The sequence below is a fragment of the Bactrocera tryoni genome, chromosome 2 (assembly GCF_016617805.1).
Source record: "Bactrocera tryoni isolate S06 chromosome 2, CSIRO_BtryS06_freeze2, whole genome shotgun sequence".
NCBI classification, from domain to species: Eukaryota; Metazoa; Arthropoda; class Insecta; order Diptera; family Tephritidae; genus Bactrocera; species Bactrocera tryoni.
The window spans coordinates 30,273,762-30,290,580 of record NC_052500.1 but is presented as its reverse complement, the minus strand read 5'-3'; the positions used below and the strand labels follow the sequence as shown (position 1 = coordinate 30,290,580).

Sequence of the window (16,819 nt, the reverse complement as noted above, 5' to 3'; positions counted from 1 at the left end):
CGCGACAAACTATTATCATCGAATGTCTTTTTCAACATTTTGAATACTTGGGCACTAGAAATTTGAGTTTGCACACAAAAGTTGATGGAACTTCTTAATAACATCACTTATCGTAAAAATCGCCGAATACACTTTATGTCCTTCACAAAGACAAGCCCTACTAAATACTAATGATTGTTGTGATGTTAATAAACTTTCATCATCTGGACGAATTCAATTAAAAAAATCTTACTATTTTTTGCCCACAGTTTCGGGCTTGTCGTTTAGTCCGAAATGTACTCTTTTGGAAAAAACAATAATATATCTGCTATAAACACAATAACTGAATTTATATATATAATTTGGAAGCAGCTTTAGTTCGATGTACCATCGATTGACCATCTGTACCTAAGCGGATATAAATTCACTTAAGAATTTCGCTCGTTTTCACGCACGTTCAAATCCATTTTTATTAAATTTATTATCCTTTTACCCTTCGCACTCGCGTTGCCGTAATGCATCATTTATCTGACACAGTTTATCTCTTACAGTTACATTTAACTCTCCCCATAACCCTTTTGTGGAGTTTGGTTGGCACGTCTTGAAACCCATATTTAATAAATTGAAATTGATGACTTTTGCAGTTTCTTAAAATGTCTTGCTTAGTACTCCCGGGTGATAAAATGCTCCTACGCACATTGCAGTAAATATTAACGTGTTGTATTTATTTTGTAAAAATAATCATTCCAAATAAAGTTCATGCGACTGAAGGCAATCTTAATAGGTGTGTATACGAGTACATAGTTATGAGGTTATGTAAAATTATATACAAATATGTATAAGAGAATATTATAATATAAACTGCGTAGATATAAAAAATGAAGCGCTTGAATCAGAAGCTCAACTGACAGAGTAGCGCCGTGCCTCGCTCGATCCAATGTGATGGATTGGTGTTGGGATTGCACTCCAGCAGCATGGCCACGACAAAATTAGTACTGTGCCCAGTGGTAGAGAGTACACCGCGACGTTCAGCAGTTTTATACAGCGGGCAAAGGTAGACGTGACGCTCTTTGAGATCGCTACGCTTAACTGGTTTCATCCAAATCAATGGCATGCGGTCGAATAATTCGCGTGGCCGTGATTCTGCTAGCCAATTACCGCTACGATCCCAGCAAGCACCTTCTAGGAAGACACCGTATACAAACACACCATCGGCCGGCGGTGTTATGCCTTTTGTTTCATCTTCCTCTAAGCGCAGCACCTCATAGTCGAATACCAACAAATCGATTGGTATAATATACTTACGAGCGAAATTCTGCTGAGCACCGGTGAGAAAAGCCTGGGTGAAGAAGAAGCCAGAGAGCCAAAATGTTGACGGTGGACCATCATCGAACCACTTCTAAAAAGTGAAATAATTTTGTAATTTTTGCTGTGTTGTATAATTACTGTATTGCATAATATTATAATTTTATTTTTCGAATTTTGAAATTTAGAGGTTAAGCTTTAAATATAGCTGGTATTCCTACTAAAAACTTGAATTTGGGTTTAACGATTTTTAATTCCAACTTCAACGATCTTAGATTTTGTAGTATATTTCATTTAAATGTCCATACTCGTATAACTCCAATCTTAGCAAAGTCGACCTTTTTTCTACAGTTTGCCAAATCCTCAAACGTGTTTAATGTACACCGGAGATCTCATTTAAAAGAGTCTGGCATCAGCGAAAACTTTAAATTCTAAAAAGCAACCGTCATATTCTCGGAGGAAAACCGGTTGAAGAAAGGAGTCTCCGTTTATTCGTACTGCTGATGCGTCTCCACAGTTCGGAAAAACCCAAAACATTTTACTATTTTTTCTAATAACAAAAATAGTCTCCAAAATGAACACAAATGGAAAGGGTTGGGTTAGGTTAGATTAGATGGCTGATCGAAGATCGTACGTTCCTTAGTGAAGCCATAGAAGAGAAGAACTCCTGTGTTCGGACTTGTAAATTAGCAAAACGCTTCGTACCAACTACAAATTTGCAAAAGCGTTTAATTTCTGTGTCCTGTGAGCTCGATGGGATGTCTGAATGTATGCCCTCCCAAGTGTTTAAGTTTTGGCCTCCCAAACGCGGGACTGTCAAGAAGGAAGTGTTGAGTTGTTGCCCCACATCTTCTTCCTTACAATTTCTGATTTCCAACCTTACAGCATGGACGCCCTTAGGGCAATGGCCTGTTAAAAGCCCTACAACTAAGGAGAGGCTAGCCTTACTAAGGCAAAGAGATCACTGGATCTTCTGAGATCAATCTTGGGCCAAAAGGCTTTTGCGACAGCGCATGTACCAATAGTGGTCCAGCGCTAATCAAGCTTCAGCGAACCCCAACTACCTAGTAGTAGAACACAAGAGGATGCTGGAGTACCGACCCGCTCTCATTCTACTGATAGCAATTCTAGGGTGCCTTTTCTTGATGTCTCATCAACTTTATAATCAAGCCCCTATGGCCCGCCACCCTTACCAGCCTTATCACAAATTCACTCGATGCTATTGATAGCGAGGTTAAGCACTCCTCGACCACTCCTGAACGCACTGTAAATGAGTTAGAGGCTAGTATCGCCGCTCTGCTATCTGAGTGAAAGGTCACTTCTCTAAAGGAGACTGCCCTCGGGAGCACCTACTGCTAACTTAACAGCTGCAACCTCGGGTTGGAAAATGCTACAATAATTAGTAAGTCTGAAGCTGGAGTTGATATAGAGAGCTCCAGACACTAAACCCCCCCACCACACTTCCCCACAAGCCTTGACCCATCGGTAAGGAAGCTCACTGCCCCCCTCCTCCAACGGCTTCTTCCCACCCATAGCTCCCTCTTCGGTATATGGGCAGAGAAGAAGCCGCCAGACCTCGGTTCAGCGACGCGATGATCTAAGTGATCCAGTATGAAGTCGAAGTGTGTTCAGATACGTGTTCTTTTAAGAACCCAGATTTTTTGACTCTGATAGCCACTTCCGCAGCCATACACTTTCCGGCCACTATGTTTAAAATGGTATTGAAGGTATGTTCAAAATGGAAAGGCATACAACGAACAGAATCTACAGTACCACAATTTTTAGGGAACCACTGAAGGGTTAAACAATAATTTCTTGAATGAAAGCTTTTGTTTTCTGCGAACCGTCATAGGAATATCAATGGCAAGCTAAATGGTTAACTTATTTTAATCTTTTTAAAAAACAGAGTAGGAAAATATTTAATCAATGACCTATTTTACTAAACCCCTAAATACACATACATATATACAGTACTCCACGCCTAAATCCACTCCCAAATATGAATTAACGAATATTACGTTTAATTGACTTAGTGTGTCAATTAAACTCGCTGACACTAAAGATGATCCTATACTAGAAGATTATTAGGAGGGAAGAGGTGGGTAGAAGAAAATTTTTAGAGCAAATTCCCAAGGCCTCAAACTAAGTGGATGCTACTACAGTCAAGGTCGAATCTTTTGGTCTCTTCAGAAAAATGTTAACCTTCTGTCCGCGCGATACTTAATCGACTACTTTATCTTCGCAACATTAACTTAACCGGGGAATTAAAGTAGGGTCTAAATAGGCAATACGGAATTTGACCTACTTAAGTTAAGAAAAGCAGCTTAGTGCTTTTAAACGGAAAATACTGTATTTTGTATGAATACACATCAAACGTTTACAATGACATTGCTTGGCAACGCAAACTAGTTAGCTGTGTTAGCCCAGGAATTCTTACCTGCAAAAAGCTCAAACGTTGCAGAAAATCATTAATGTAGCTTCCTAGTGGTTTTAAACTTGGATATGACTTGCCAGCCCACATCGCTGGTATTTTGCTTATCAGTACGCTACGGTAAACAGCCTCCATGGCAGCAGACATCACAACGAGACCTGTGACAAAATAAAAATTATAAGAAATACTTTATAGAACGAAAGAAATAAAGAAGGTTCAAGCAAATAATAAACAATTTGGCGTATATTTGTGATAGCAAATAAGTGTGTGAATTTTGTAGGTACTTTGAACGCAAAAGCGGCGACTCAAGTAAATAAATAAAAATCGGTTATCACATGAATGCGAGTGAGAGATACAAATTATCGATTTTTGTGCATGAAATTCACTAATTTTCGAACTTCTAATTTGACATAAAAAATATTTTATAAATTTTTAAGCAATCAAAAATAAAACTACAAATAAAATCAGCCAAACTATGGCGCAACCCAGCCATCAAAAGCTTGCGAAACGCGTGTTTAAAAGCGTCTACAACGCGGAATGCGCGACAGCTGATGAAAAAAGCGATCTGAAGACGTTTAAGAACGCGCGGAATAAGGCTACAACCGCTAAAATGTATGCAAGACACGAGTTCTCGAACGAACCTGGTCTGGAGAACTACGCATACCGTAAGGAGTTAACAGTTACACCGAGCGACCACGACCGTAACTCGCTAACATCTGGTTCAACCGATTCAATAAGTCATTCCTACAATCGGATTTCAACGCGCTTGCGAGGAGGTATTTTGTTGTTATCATTTTGTTTAGAATATATTTTTGTTAAAGCTGTTTTCCTTAGGCGTCAACAACCCGGCCGAACGACGTGTGATGAATATTGTTACTGCACCCAGCGAATGTAAATCCAAAGCACTGGGTTTAGACCACTTTACACCAGACACGAATGTCAATGTTCTCGAAATGAAGTTGAATCTTTCTGCCGAAGCAGAGAATAGTCCTGCACAAAAGTATGCTTATTGTAAATATTTTGAAGAGATTAAGGAGAGAAAGGTCAAAACTCGAGGAACGCAATCATTATATCGGTAAGCACATGTATTTGAGTTCGTAAATTTCCATTATAAATAGTATTTGTCTCACTTTCTCTCCAGTGAATCGTCCGCTCAAACTTTGCCTTACCTCCCTGAAGTTTCGAATAACGAGCGTGATTTAGAGCAAATAGAGCTTTTCAAATTACCCACCATTTTGCCTGGTGATGGTCCACCCGGTTTATATCAAGTCGAAGTACTTGAACGAGCGCGTAAGCGTTGGGCTTTCGCTCGAGCACTGAAAGAAAATCTGAGACGTCAAATCGAGGAAGTGAAGCAACAAGCCAAACTGTCGGGCGATAGTGTTGTATTACAGGCTTTCGAATGGGAACATTGGATAGAGCGCGAAGAGTATATACAAGAATGCCAGATGTTGCGACTCGAAATACTCATTGGCATGTTCAATAAACGGGAAGAGAAAATGCATGCCACCTCAAAAGTACGCATTGAGCGCAGCTACGAAGAAATACTCGCACGCCGTGATGCTTCGTTGCACAAGAATCAGGTGGAGTATGAAAGAGGGATTCGCCAACTGGAGATCAAACGACGCCGTGTGCCAAAGTGTTGGCGTAAAGAGAATATTGTTAGCCAGCTCGGTAGTCCGAGCTCGGAGTTTTATGGACCACAGTTGCGCTACGGTGTTAATCCGGCACGCAGACACTTTGTTGGTGGTCGTAAAGAATTCGAAGCGCGTATGGATGATTTAGAAAAGCGTGCAGTTAAATTTACAAAGTTGGTATGTCCGTTTGCAAAACTTAAGGAATGGGCCAAGCCCAAACAACGTCTTTTGGAAATCGAACAGAATTTCTGCTCGGATGAGAATCTCCAGAAAATGTATGAAACCCTAACGGTAAGTAAAAGGTATTTTTATTTAAAGTGTAATGTTTTTTTGAAATTTACGCTCTTTTTTTAGAGTTTACGTAAAAAAGCTGTAAAGCAAAAGATCATACCAAAATGTCTCATCCAGAAGACCAAGCCAGTTTTAATAAATAAAGTTATATCCAGATCAGAGTACAGTATGGAAACCAAAGTCGAAGAAAACGTTGAAGTTCACGAGACCGCAGAAAAGAAAGCCAGCGAAGGTGAGCTTAAACGCATAGAAGACCGGAAATTCCGACAATCTGTAGAAGATAAAAAGCAACGAGCACAATATCTTTTGCAGGAACTTTATAATGAGGAAGTCGAAGGCATGGTGCAAGAGTATGAAGGTTGTACAATAGGGTGGATTATGCGTTTCTTGTCAGAAGAAATGGGTCGCTTGCAAGAGCAACGCCTACTGCATTTCATCACAATGTTAGCACAAAAGGAGCGTTGGCGGCGTGAAGCGGCCGAAGCTGGGCTGCGACAGAAAGAAAATAATATGCGTAAAATATACGAAGAAGTCTACAAGGAAACCATGGATGTTTGTCTTATTGGCCGCAAATATCTGGATACGATTTTAGATACAGACATACCGAATATTGCCCATCATAAGGCAGAAGATGAAGTCTTAGATATGGCACGAATCATCGACATAGACATACAACGCTGGTTAGATTCACTGCACGAAATACAAAATCCACTAAATTATAATTCCCTACGCTATAAACTCAAGAAGATAATGTTTCCTGATCTGAATGAAATCTTGAAGCAAATAGAGATTAAACAGATGTTACATGATATTATTGAAGAAGTGCTCTTCGATAAAGTTTTCACAGCTTTGGAACCTTACGATATATGTACATTCTTGGTGAGAGAACTGGTCGATCGTCTCATCGATCTCGATTTGTACTACTTTAGTTCAGAAGAAACTTCAAATTGTTCCTGTCTCGCTTGCGAATGTGGAGAGAATGAACGTGAAATAAGAGCTCTGTTACGAAAATTGATACGACGTGCTGTGCCTGGTCGACGATGGAAAACACCACTCGAACGCACAGTCAAAGAATTGCTGGTTGATTTGATCAAAGATGTGGTTGAAGTCACCAATACCAGAGGATCAATATTCGAAAGTGATAGCTTGACTCGGTTTTGTAAATTACAGTTATCTCCTTCACATATGGATTTGCGTCATCCCTCCACCCACGCCCTAAAAGCTCCTTCATCCACGACTTCTTCGTCAACTTCTATTAACTTTTTAACTGGTGTGCATGTACATGCAGAACATGAACGATTTTGGTCGGAAAGTGAATTTTCATCTTTTGCTAAAAATAAGGAGGACATATCAACTGTTTTTCAATATATGCCGGAAGCCGTAAGTAGCTTGAATATAGGATTCGTACATTATTGATATTAGCTCTGATACTTATTTGCACATATCTTTCTAGTTTTACTATGATCCATCCGAGACTGCCGACTCTGAACCAGATAAATTACCAGCAAAATTCTTAACTGAAATCTACAAAGAACTTTTACATTTTATTGGACCTGAGGATGAAAGCGATGATATGGAGCAAGCTGAAGATAGGCAGAGTACCAGCAGAAGCAGCCAAAGTCGTAAAAGCAGTGCTGGTGGCTTGCGAAGTATAATGGATGAAGTGTTTCGAAAAATATCAATACTTGAAAACGAAAGTGAAGCTATTGAGACTGTAGAACGTTCCATATCTTCAGAAGTATCCATGCGTGCACCAATTAAAACAGAGGAGGATGAAATTGCTGATATCTATCAAAAGTCTCTACCACTTGAGCTAATCACTGACCAATCAAGTGAACGATTTTCCTTCCAATCAGCTGGGGAGAGTACTGAAGAACCGTCAATGCATGAGCTCGAGTTCCCCACGAGTAAAGTTGTAAAAGACGCTTCTAAAACACCATCAATAGAAGAGTTGCCGGAATTATTAGCACAACCAGAGGAAGCAATGAAATCAGAAGAAGAAGCGCACTCAGAAAAGCATTCATGGCGAAGCAGTGATATAAGCAAGAAATCCTCTCTACGTAGTCAACGTGAAAGTGCTAATGTCCCGTCACGCGTACGGATCAGTGAGAAGTCGGAAATAGCTGAGTTTAAAAATTCGCCCTCGCAGATAAGTGTTGAAAAACCGGCAGGAACGCGTGAGTCTGCTCATGTTCGTATCAGTCAGGAAATCTTTCAAGCGGAAGACAAGTCAGAGGCTGACGAACAGCGCAGTTAATCAATTATTACATTCATATTTGTTATATATTTTTTACAGATATAAAACGATTTTTATGAATATTCTCTACAAATAAAAATATATTTTCAATTATTTCCTTAACACCTACTTGTTTCCCTTAGATAAAGTGGCTATCATTCAGTGATACCGTAAGATACTTTTTGCACCCTCGCATGGGTATTAAAAGTACAGAATGGGTGCTGCACCATCATCAATCTGATTCTTTCACATTACCATTTGTAAATCCAGCAGCAATTAAGATATCGGACCACAACCACGTCTTCCTCCCACATTACACAATTTTGAATTCCATAAATTCACTTCACAGTACAAATCAAGCACCAATGAAAATGTCGGGATGAAACTTTGCAGTTAACTTCTCAAACCCCCAGACAGCGAAAAAGTCGATCCTAGGGTCTACGGTTGACTTTTCTCGAAAATATCCGCCAATCTGTGAGTAATGTTATTGACATTCAGAGAGAATATTTTTCTGAAAACAATGTGAGACTTGTATCAAAAATGTGGTAAGATTGGGCCAATACTTCTCCAATCCCCAACATTCCGAAAAGATTGGAATTCGGGTTGAATTTACAACAAATCAGTCAATATGTCAGTTATTTAAAATAGTCTAGCTTCGGTGCCTGAGTCCTGAAAGTATTTCCTCGACTCTTATCATTTTGCGAGATTAGATCTTATCAAATTGCGAGATAAAAAGTTGGGCTGCATCCCAACTTGGTTCTTCCTTACTTGTTTCATATTTATGTAATATAAAGTTTTGGAAGGTATTTCCTCCTTACTTACCCTTTATTCCTTTTCGCAGTGTTATCAAACTAGTTCGAATGGTGCCGAGTAAGACATTGAAACGTGTCATCTCCTGCACAAGCACCGTATTCATACTCTGATGATAGCTTGTCGGATAGCGGGATATGGCTGCGTCGCGATCAAAGTCTTTCGGTAATTTATTCAGAATGTCGGTGGCAACGTTCGTTACCACTTCTTCTGGCGTTAAAGCTTTCTTGCCTTCACCTTCATCGCCAGCTGACGAGGCGCTTGTGTCCTTAATAAAAAAAGGGGGGATATAAGGATCGGTTGGGACAGTGGGTAGGAAAAGGTTCTCAGGGTAACGTTTAGATAAGGTTTCAACAAAGAAACTATGTGACTTTTCTAAAATCTATATTAAAGATAGCAACAATATTAATTTTGAATTTCAAAACTAAGGTAACAGCCGAAATAGTATACTTACACGACGCTGATAGAAATCCTGTTATATAACAGTTATAAGCTTAGTATAAACTCATGAAAATATAGTAAACAGAAATTAATGCACTTACCAAACGATCCTGGGAAGGCATTTAGTTTTAATAAAAATGAAGTTTTTCAAAATTTCGAAACAACAAAAAATACTTAAACTTACTAATATACCAAACAAATAACTTATAGGATATTCACTGATCTAATCTCTTATAGACTCACCTGGGTCAGCAGCGTATGACTCAGCAGCATATCCGTCTCATGTTGGTCCTTCATTATGTCGGCATTTGCATGGAACCCGAATATACCCGGTGCGGTTTGTATAGGTAACTCGCGTGTATAATTCAAATACAGTTCTAACTCCTTAAAAACTGGTATACAGTATATTTTTTCATCGTCAAAATAATGACGATTTTCTAGGTCCAATACTATAGGACTATAATAGATATTCAATATGGTTTTCAAGGTTCTTCTGTCCCAATCATCGGTGACACGTCCACCGTAGTTGCATTCGCCGGTCAAATAACGCAAAGCGTCATAATTCACACCCTCATATTGATCCAGAAACATTTTCAACTGCATTAAGCTTATACGCAAATCGGTCTCGTTGAATTCATAAGGAATATTCCAGCCAATAGGACCAAAGTAGCGTCGCTCTTGTATGACAGCGTGGAAGAAGCACAACGAATATATCAGTTGTTTGAAGGTCTGTGTCTGTTTACATGACTCGAACCACTCTGGATCACTAATGGGATCGCTTAAGAGCGAACGCGTTATATTCGAACGTAAACCTTTTGGCGGCTCATTGGTCATTTTAATGCCGTTTTGCAGCACAACAACTGGGAAATGATCGGCTGGGTATGAGGTGAGCCAGAGACGAAAGTCGGGATGTGTAGCATCGGGCACCAAATTTTCGCACACTTTTTCCAGTGTTGGCATAAAACTCTTGGCCAAATGACAATTCTGTAGCACTACCCAATTGCCGAGTTTAATTCCGTCGTCTATCATTTTTGTCGCTATAGGTCCCTGTCCCTGTCCAAGGGAGAGCGAAAACAAGCGATTTGTACCAAATCCTTGTTCGTCAGCGAACTTCAAAAGTGTCGCTGTGGGGTCCGAGCCGGGAGTTAAGATGAAAATAAGTGGTATGCAACAATGAGAATCCGAAAAAGAGGCCATCAGGTCAAATTGCGGTGGATCGACGAATTCAAGGCCCAATTGTTCTGAAATAAACAGAGAGATATCACATAAATAAATTTTTTAGTATTTTTCTGTTTTTGGTTGCATAAACTAAATTCAGGTGTTTATGTTCATAAAAATATCTAAAAATATTCAATTTTAACACTATTTACCAAGTTGAAATTGCAGAACTGACAAAGACAAGAGCTTTATTTTCAAGCATACTATTGTAGAAGCCCCAGACTTGATCTAGTGACTGATATCCAGAGCATACTAAAATTATGGAGGGAACACTTCTCCAGCCTGCTGAAAGCATAACACCAGGAGATGGTGAAGCCGATTCTCCAATCGATGACGATGGGGCAGACTTCCATTGCCCGACCATGAAGAACTTCGAATAGCAATTACCCGTCTGAAGAACAACAAACCGACGGTGGCCAATGGATTGCCGGTCCAGCAAATCAAATACGGCGGAGAAGAAAGATAAGGAGCATGTATCGGCTTCTTTGTAAAATATGGTCGGACGAAAGCATGCCCGGCGATTGGAATTTAAGTGTGCTCTGCCCAATCCACAAACACGGGACCCCACAATCTGCGCAAACTACCGTAGGATAAGCCTCCTCAACTATCGAGCGTATTGTGTGAAAGGTTACAGCCCACCGTCAACAAACTGATTGGATCTCATCAGTGTGGCTTTAGGCCAGGAAAATCAACAACTGACTATATATTAGCTATGCACCAAATTTTGGAACAGAGCCGTGAAAAGAGAATCGACACGCATCATTTATTCGTCGATTTCAAAGCTGCTTTTGACAGCACGAAAAGGAAGTGCCTTTATGGCCACTATATCTGAACTTGGTATCCCCGCAAAACTAATGCCGCTCTGTAAACTGACGTTGAGCAATACCAAAAGATGCGTTAAGATCGGGAAAGACCTCTCCTGCTGTTCGATACCAAACGAGATTTGAGACGTCGCCCTTACGGCGACTTCTTTAATTTACTCTTAAAAAAAAAAAACATTAATTCGAGCTGCCGAACTAAATAGAGAACTCGTACCTTCTCCATCTTCTATAAGAGTATACAGCTGCTGGCGTACGCCGATGATATTGATATCATTGGCCTCAACAACCACGTCGTTGGCTTTGGTTTATCCAGATTGGATAAGGAAGCGAAGCAAATAGGTCTGGTAGTGAACGAAGGCAAGGCAAAATATCAGAACTGTATGAGATGTACGACGACATTGATATAGTTCAGCGAATTAAAAGACAGCGGCTACGCTGGCTACGTCATGTCGTCCGAATGAACGAAAACACTCCAGCTCTGAGATCATTCGACTCAGTACCCTCGGGAAGCAGAGTAAGAGAAAGACCTCCACTCCGTTGGAAAGATCAGGTGGAGAAGGACCTGGCTACATTTGGAATCTGCAGTTGGCGTCAAGCCGCGAAAAGGAATAACGACTGGCGTGCTGTTGTAAACTCAACTATAACCGCGAAAGCGGTCCCTACGCCAATAAATAAGAAGAAGATCTGTCCATATTTATAGTCAATTGTGGACTTTACGGACAACAAATTAAGCTTATAAATATGTTAGTATTAGTAAGTTTCAAACTTATTTACCTATACATATACTACATATATTCAACAAACAGTTGTATTTTATATTCTCAACACTTACCACCAACAAATTTCATTACTGCTGGAACCAATTTATCCGAGCGGAAGACGCGTAATAACAGTAACTTCTGGAACAAAGTCAATTTAGCCGTCCATGGCTGTGGTATCGCGGCATTGTCTTGTGGCGTTTTCGAGTCAAAGAATAATTTCCAATCACTTAAATTGCTAGTGACATGTTCACGTAATCCCTTGAAATTGGGTAATTCCGAGAGGCGGCAAATTTCATTCCAACTATTAACGCCTAACCAGCGGGCAGGGTTTGCATGGGGATTATCCAAGCCAATTCCACCAGTCAGCAGGAACATCCATTCCGCATTGTCAATCAAGTTTTCAGCTTTCATAAGGTTTATGTTCAAAATCAATGAAAACAGCAGCTTATCCTGAAATAAATTGAAACGAAAGAGACGGAGAGCGATAAAAAGAGTGAAGAGTGTATGGTACATACAACGGAAGATTTTCAAAGTAATAAGCGTACATGCCTCGTTTAAAATATATGGAAGTACTTAGGATATTAAATATTGATTAAGTTCACAAGATGTACATATGAGATAACACAATACAGAAGAAAATACCGAGCTGAATACGTATGTATATATGTATGTATGTATGTACATACACGCATATAAGCTTAGAGTTAAGTCAATTGTCAAATTGCGCCATAAAGACACATATGTATGTATATAAATACTTGGATGTATATATATTTGTCTCCATACATACACATTCACCACCTTATGCTGTCGGCTGCTGTTTACGCACAATCTGACACTAATGATATCAAGTAACAAACAGTTCAAAGGCCTCCAAACATATCCCCCGCCATTGGCCGAGATAATGGATTGTAATGGCACAGCAAAGACCGATGTAGCACGAGTCGATAAAGAGCAGAAAATTAATGAGATACATTTCACCAAGAAAATATAAATAAATAAGGAAAACTACCAACCACGGAGTGAATAAGTAAGATAATGTACCCTATAGGGAATATCTGTCCAGAAAACTTACCATTTCTTTTTCATCGCACACGCTTTCTCGGAATTTAACAATTGTCTACCGAAGAGACATGTATATTAAAAAAAAGGAGTTGGTCCAAACACAGATCGAGCCATGTACCATAGAAGCCGCAGTAATTTATAAATTATATAACCAAAAGATTTATTTTATAGAAGATTTGAAGAATTAAACAAACGGACTTGGGAAACGTCAACTTATCTCTCAAAGCAACAGTATGAAAAGAAAACAAATGTGGTTTTTATTAAAAATGTGTACAATTTAGGGGTGTGTAATATTCGCTTATGGAAAACAATATGAAAACGATCATGAAATATGAGGGTTGTCTTTTATAGTTCGAGATTAGAGAACATAAACAAATATTAATTATTGGCTAAATGAGAAAAGCCTTCCCCTAGAGCCGCCACATCAACGCAGCTCTACACAAAGTCACAACACTGTCATACTTCAATTCACCACACCAACCACTCAGGAGATTATTTTTATTCAGAATACTCTACTTTAAGATCTATAGACTTTTGCATGCACTTCTACAGTGACCAAAAATGTTAACCTCTTAGTTTGTTCTTAACGCACGGGAATAAAGAGAAGTCATTCGGTGCCAAGTCAGGACTTTACAAGAGTTGTTCTAGTAATACGCTTGGAACATGTCCAATGCTTCGAGCGCGAACAACTTTTGTTGAATTCTGCTCATCTAGAAACACCCATACAATGGTCTGCTACTTACTTTCGGTCTTATACGCATAAATCCAAGATTCATCATCTGTGTCGATGTCAGAGACGTATTTCGAAGCACGGATATGCTATTTTTTAACATTTCTCTCAACATATCGACACAAGTAATTTTTGAGCAAATTATGTGGGATCCAACGTGAACAAATATTTTTAGAGCCAAATATTCAACAATACTGAAAGCAGGCTGGTCTCACCAGTCTCACGATAGGTCACATGACGATCTGGCAACATTAGTTTGCGCACAGTTACGACCTTCACGACATCCCTCTTGGTGTAATCCGCGGTCTCAATTGAATTCTTTGATGAAACTTCAACGTAAAATTAGATTAAGTTCATCAATGCACTGTTGCTTAGTTAATCCACGTCGAAAGTCGATTTTTTGGCCGAGATGAATATTTTAAGTTACTGTAAACAACACAATTAGCTCACGTCAGTCAAAACGGTCAATCTTTTCTATATATGAGTTGCAAGGGCTAACGCAATACCATAATTGCTTATCGAATCAGTACGAATTAATTTGAAAACAGTTAAGAGCTAATGCATTTCTCTGCAGGGTAATTTATGTACAATTGCACACATGCGTTTCTGTTGGTTCGCCTTGGCAATATGGAAGTAAAAGAAGATTTATAGAGCGATTCGCTGATAGGCTTGTTGTAATGAAACAAATCTTGAAGAATATGTAGATACACTAAATACTATTATTTTAGTATGGGATTAAGTTAATAGGATTATGTATTCATTTATTTATACACAATTTACATATACATATTCTATGTATGTACATATATCTATAATATTCAAGTGCATGAACGAGTATATGGCTCACATTAATATATATCTTACACATGGCATTACTATACATTCTATACATATATGAATACAAATATAAGATATTTTCAAACCAATGTTTGATAATGCCAAACTAGTAATGATCGTTACAAAAAATGGACGACTAAGTGGCGGAGAATATTAACCCTATAAACTTTACAAACTCTCGCAAAATGAAGGAAAATCTAAAGTCTGTCGAGCATATGGAAATGTTGGCAGCATAATGACCTCAGAAGAAGTTTCATTACTTAACCAACCCAGATAATAATAATTTAAAATAAACTAAACGCACAGAAATTAGAGCATTCATTAGTTATAAAGCAGATATGGGAAGGTATCAGCCAAGGTGTCCGTATTTGGTATGAAATCTCTATATACTAAGGGAGTAAGGGAGGAGATCTCAATTAATGTTATTGTATGGCTCACGTTTTGAAATAAGCCGGATAGCCAAGGAAATATTAGAATAAAGTGTGAACCGATTACAATAATTAATATTCCCAATTTTCAACCTCAACCAATACTATTGAAGTTCTTCCATCAGTATACTATTGTGATCAAATAGTAAGGCGGATTTGTTTATAAAATGTACACTCTTTATTCATTCTTCCAAATCAATTTCATCCCTTTCAAAGTAATCCTCGTCCGTTAAAACGCACTTTTGCAAACGCTTTTCTAGTCCTCGAAACAGTATTTTTCCGGAAAAGACTTCAAGACCATCTTCGATTTTTATCTCCACAATCAAAAACGTCGTTCCCGAATTACTCTTTTGAATTTGCTAAATAGCCAGAAGTCGTACGGAGCCAAATCAGGCAAACGCGGTGTTCTCGATCATCGAAGTCTTTTATTGTCAACTGAAGATTTTCAGGTATCAAATTTTTGATTTTTTGGACGTGGCCCTCGTCGATAGAGGTGTTCTCGTGTCCGCACAAAAATACTCCTTTCGCAAAAAAGTTAATGCTCAACAAAATCAAGTATTGTTAGATTAGGTTAGGTTAATCTGGTAGGTCAATAAGACACGCATATCAGTTACTAGGTTCATGAGGAGATGACATCTTTAGGATGCTTGCGTTTGACGAATACTTTGACAGACAGTGTGGACTCACGATTGATACCACCTCCAGTGTATCATAGTAAAATCTTCATTTGTTGCCCTTACAACAGTAGTGTGGGACCTTAACCCACTAAAAAAAACATCTCAATAACGACACATAGCTTTGGTGAAATGCCCTGCGGAACTACCGATTAAGTATTACATCGCAGAGCAAGCTAAGCCTATTGACTATAACGTCTCAGGGATTTTCGAACTGGTTTTGGCTGTTTGCCTCGCTATATCGCAGTCGTTCTAGTCTTCGCTGCTCTTGAATAACCTTAGCGGCCCAGTGCTTAACATGGTTCGACACCTGCTTTGACCGCAGCATGTGTGGCACTATGTTATCTGGCATTATTCTTTCAGAAATTTCCGTTTCTCTCATATTTTGGGCAATGAAAAAAGATATGTTCGGCATTTTCTTTATGGAGGTATTCCCTAAAACAACCATGACCACTTAATAGCTGCGTCAAGTAAAAATCAACGCCGCCATGCTTTCTGCTAACCCAGGTCTCCACATTTGCAATCAACCTGTGCGTCCATCGTCCTTTGGGCGCTGAGTCCCACATAGATTGCCATTCTTTCAGACTCTGCTGTCTTTCTTCCTCGCGCTCTCTAGCTGTTAGGGGCTTACCGCTACTTTTGCTTTTACTGTACACTCTCTCTAACTCACTAGCCATTATTTCAGGTGGCATTATGCCTGCAATCACTCCTGCGGCTTCGTGAGACACCGTACGGAAGGCGCTGGCAAACCAGGTGCTTTTGCGTTACCAAAACGTTCCGAAGCTTTTGCAACTTCATTGTCATCCACTGGCAAAAAAACTGGAGGCTCTACCCTATCTAGGTCTACTGTTTGCGTTTGTTGTTTTGGAAACAGAGTCTCTACTATCTCCTTAAGTAGTATAGGGCAGGTCGGCATTTGTCCTTTGTCACCTCTAATCTTTGTCATTACCGCTTTGTACGTTCCATCCCATGGATTTTCTTCCGCTTTATCGCAGAGTTCTTTAAAGCACGCAGCTTTGCTTTTCTTGATTGCTGCTCTGAGTTCTTTTCATTTTGTGTATTTCCGATTTACTGTTTTGCACATGACTTTTGCAGTTTTGAGTCCAGGCACCCTAGGATAACAAGTTTACCTGCCTTCCTGACGCCCGGGATTTT

At 39.3% G+C, this 16,819-nt stretch overlaps 1 protein-coding gene across 1 annotated transcript in view; it reads right to left on the bottom strand.

Annotated features, from left to right (window-relative positions):
• Positions 1 to 729: 729 nt before the first annotated feature.
• The window catches only part of LOC120768926 (dynein heavy chain 7, axonemal), a 48,825-nt gene continuing 32,735 nt past the window's right edge, over positions 730 to 16,819 (bottom strand). The window contains exons 29-33 of the mRNA XM_040095706.1: positions 12,002 to 12,380; positions 9,374 to 10,371; positions 8,702 to 8,957; positions 3,722 to 3,873; positions 730 to 1,378 (exon numbers count right to left, since the gene is read on the bottom strand). Coding sequence (XP_039951640.1) covers positions 872 to 1,378; positions 3,722 to 3,873; positions 8,702 to 8,957; positions 9,374 to 10,371; positions 12,002 to 12,380 — 2,292 coding nt within the window. The 3' untranslated portion in view covers positions 730 to 871. The remainder of the gene's footprint in view (positions 1,379 to 3,721; positions 3,874 to 8,701; positions 8,958 to 9,373; positions 10,372 to 12,001; positions 12,381 to 16,819) is intronic.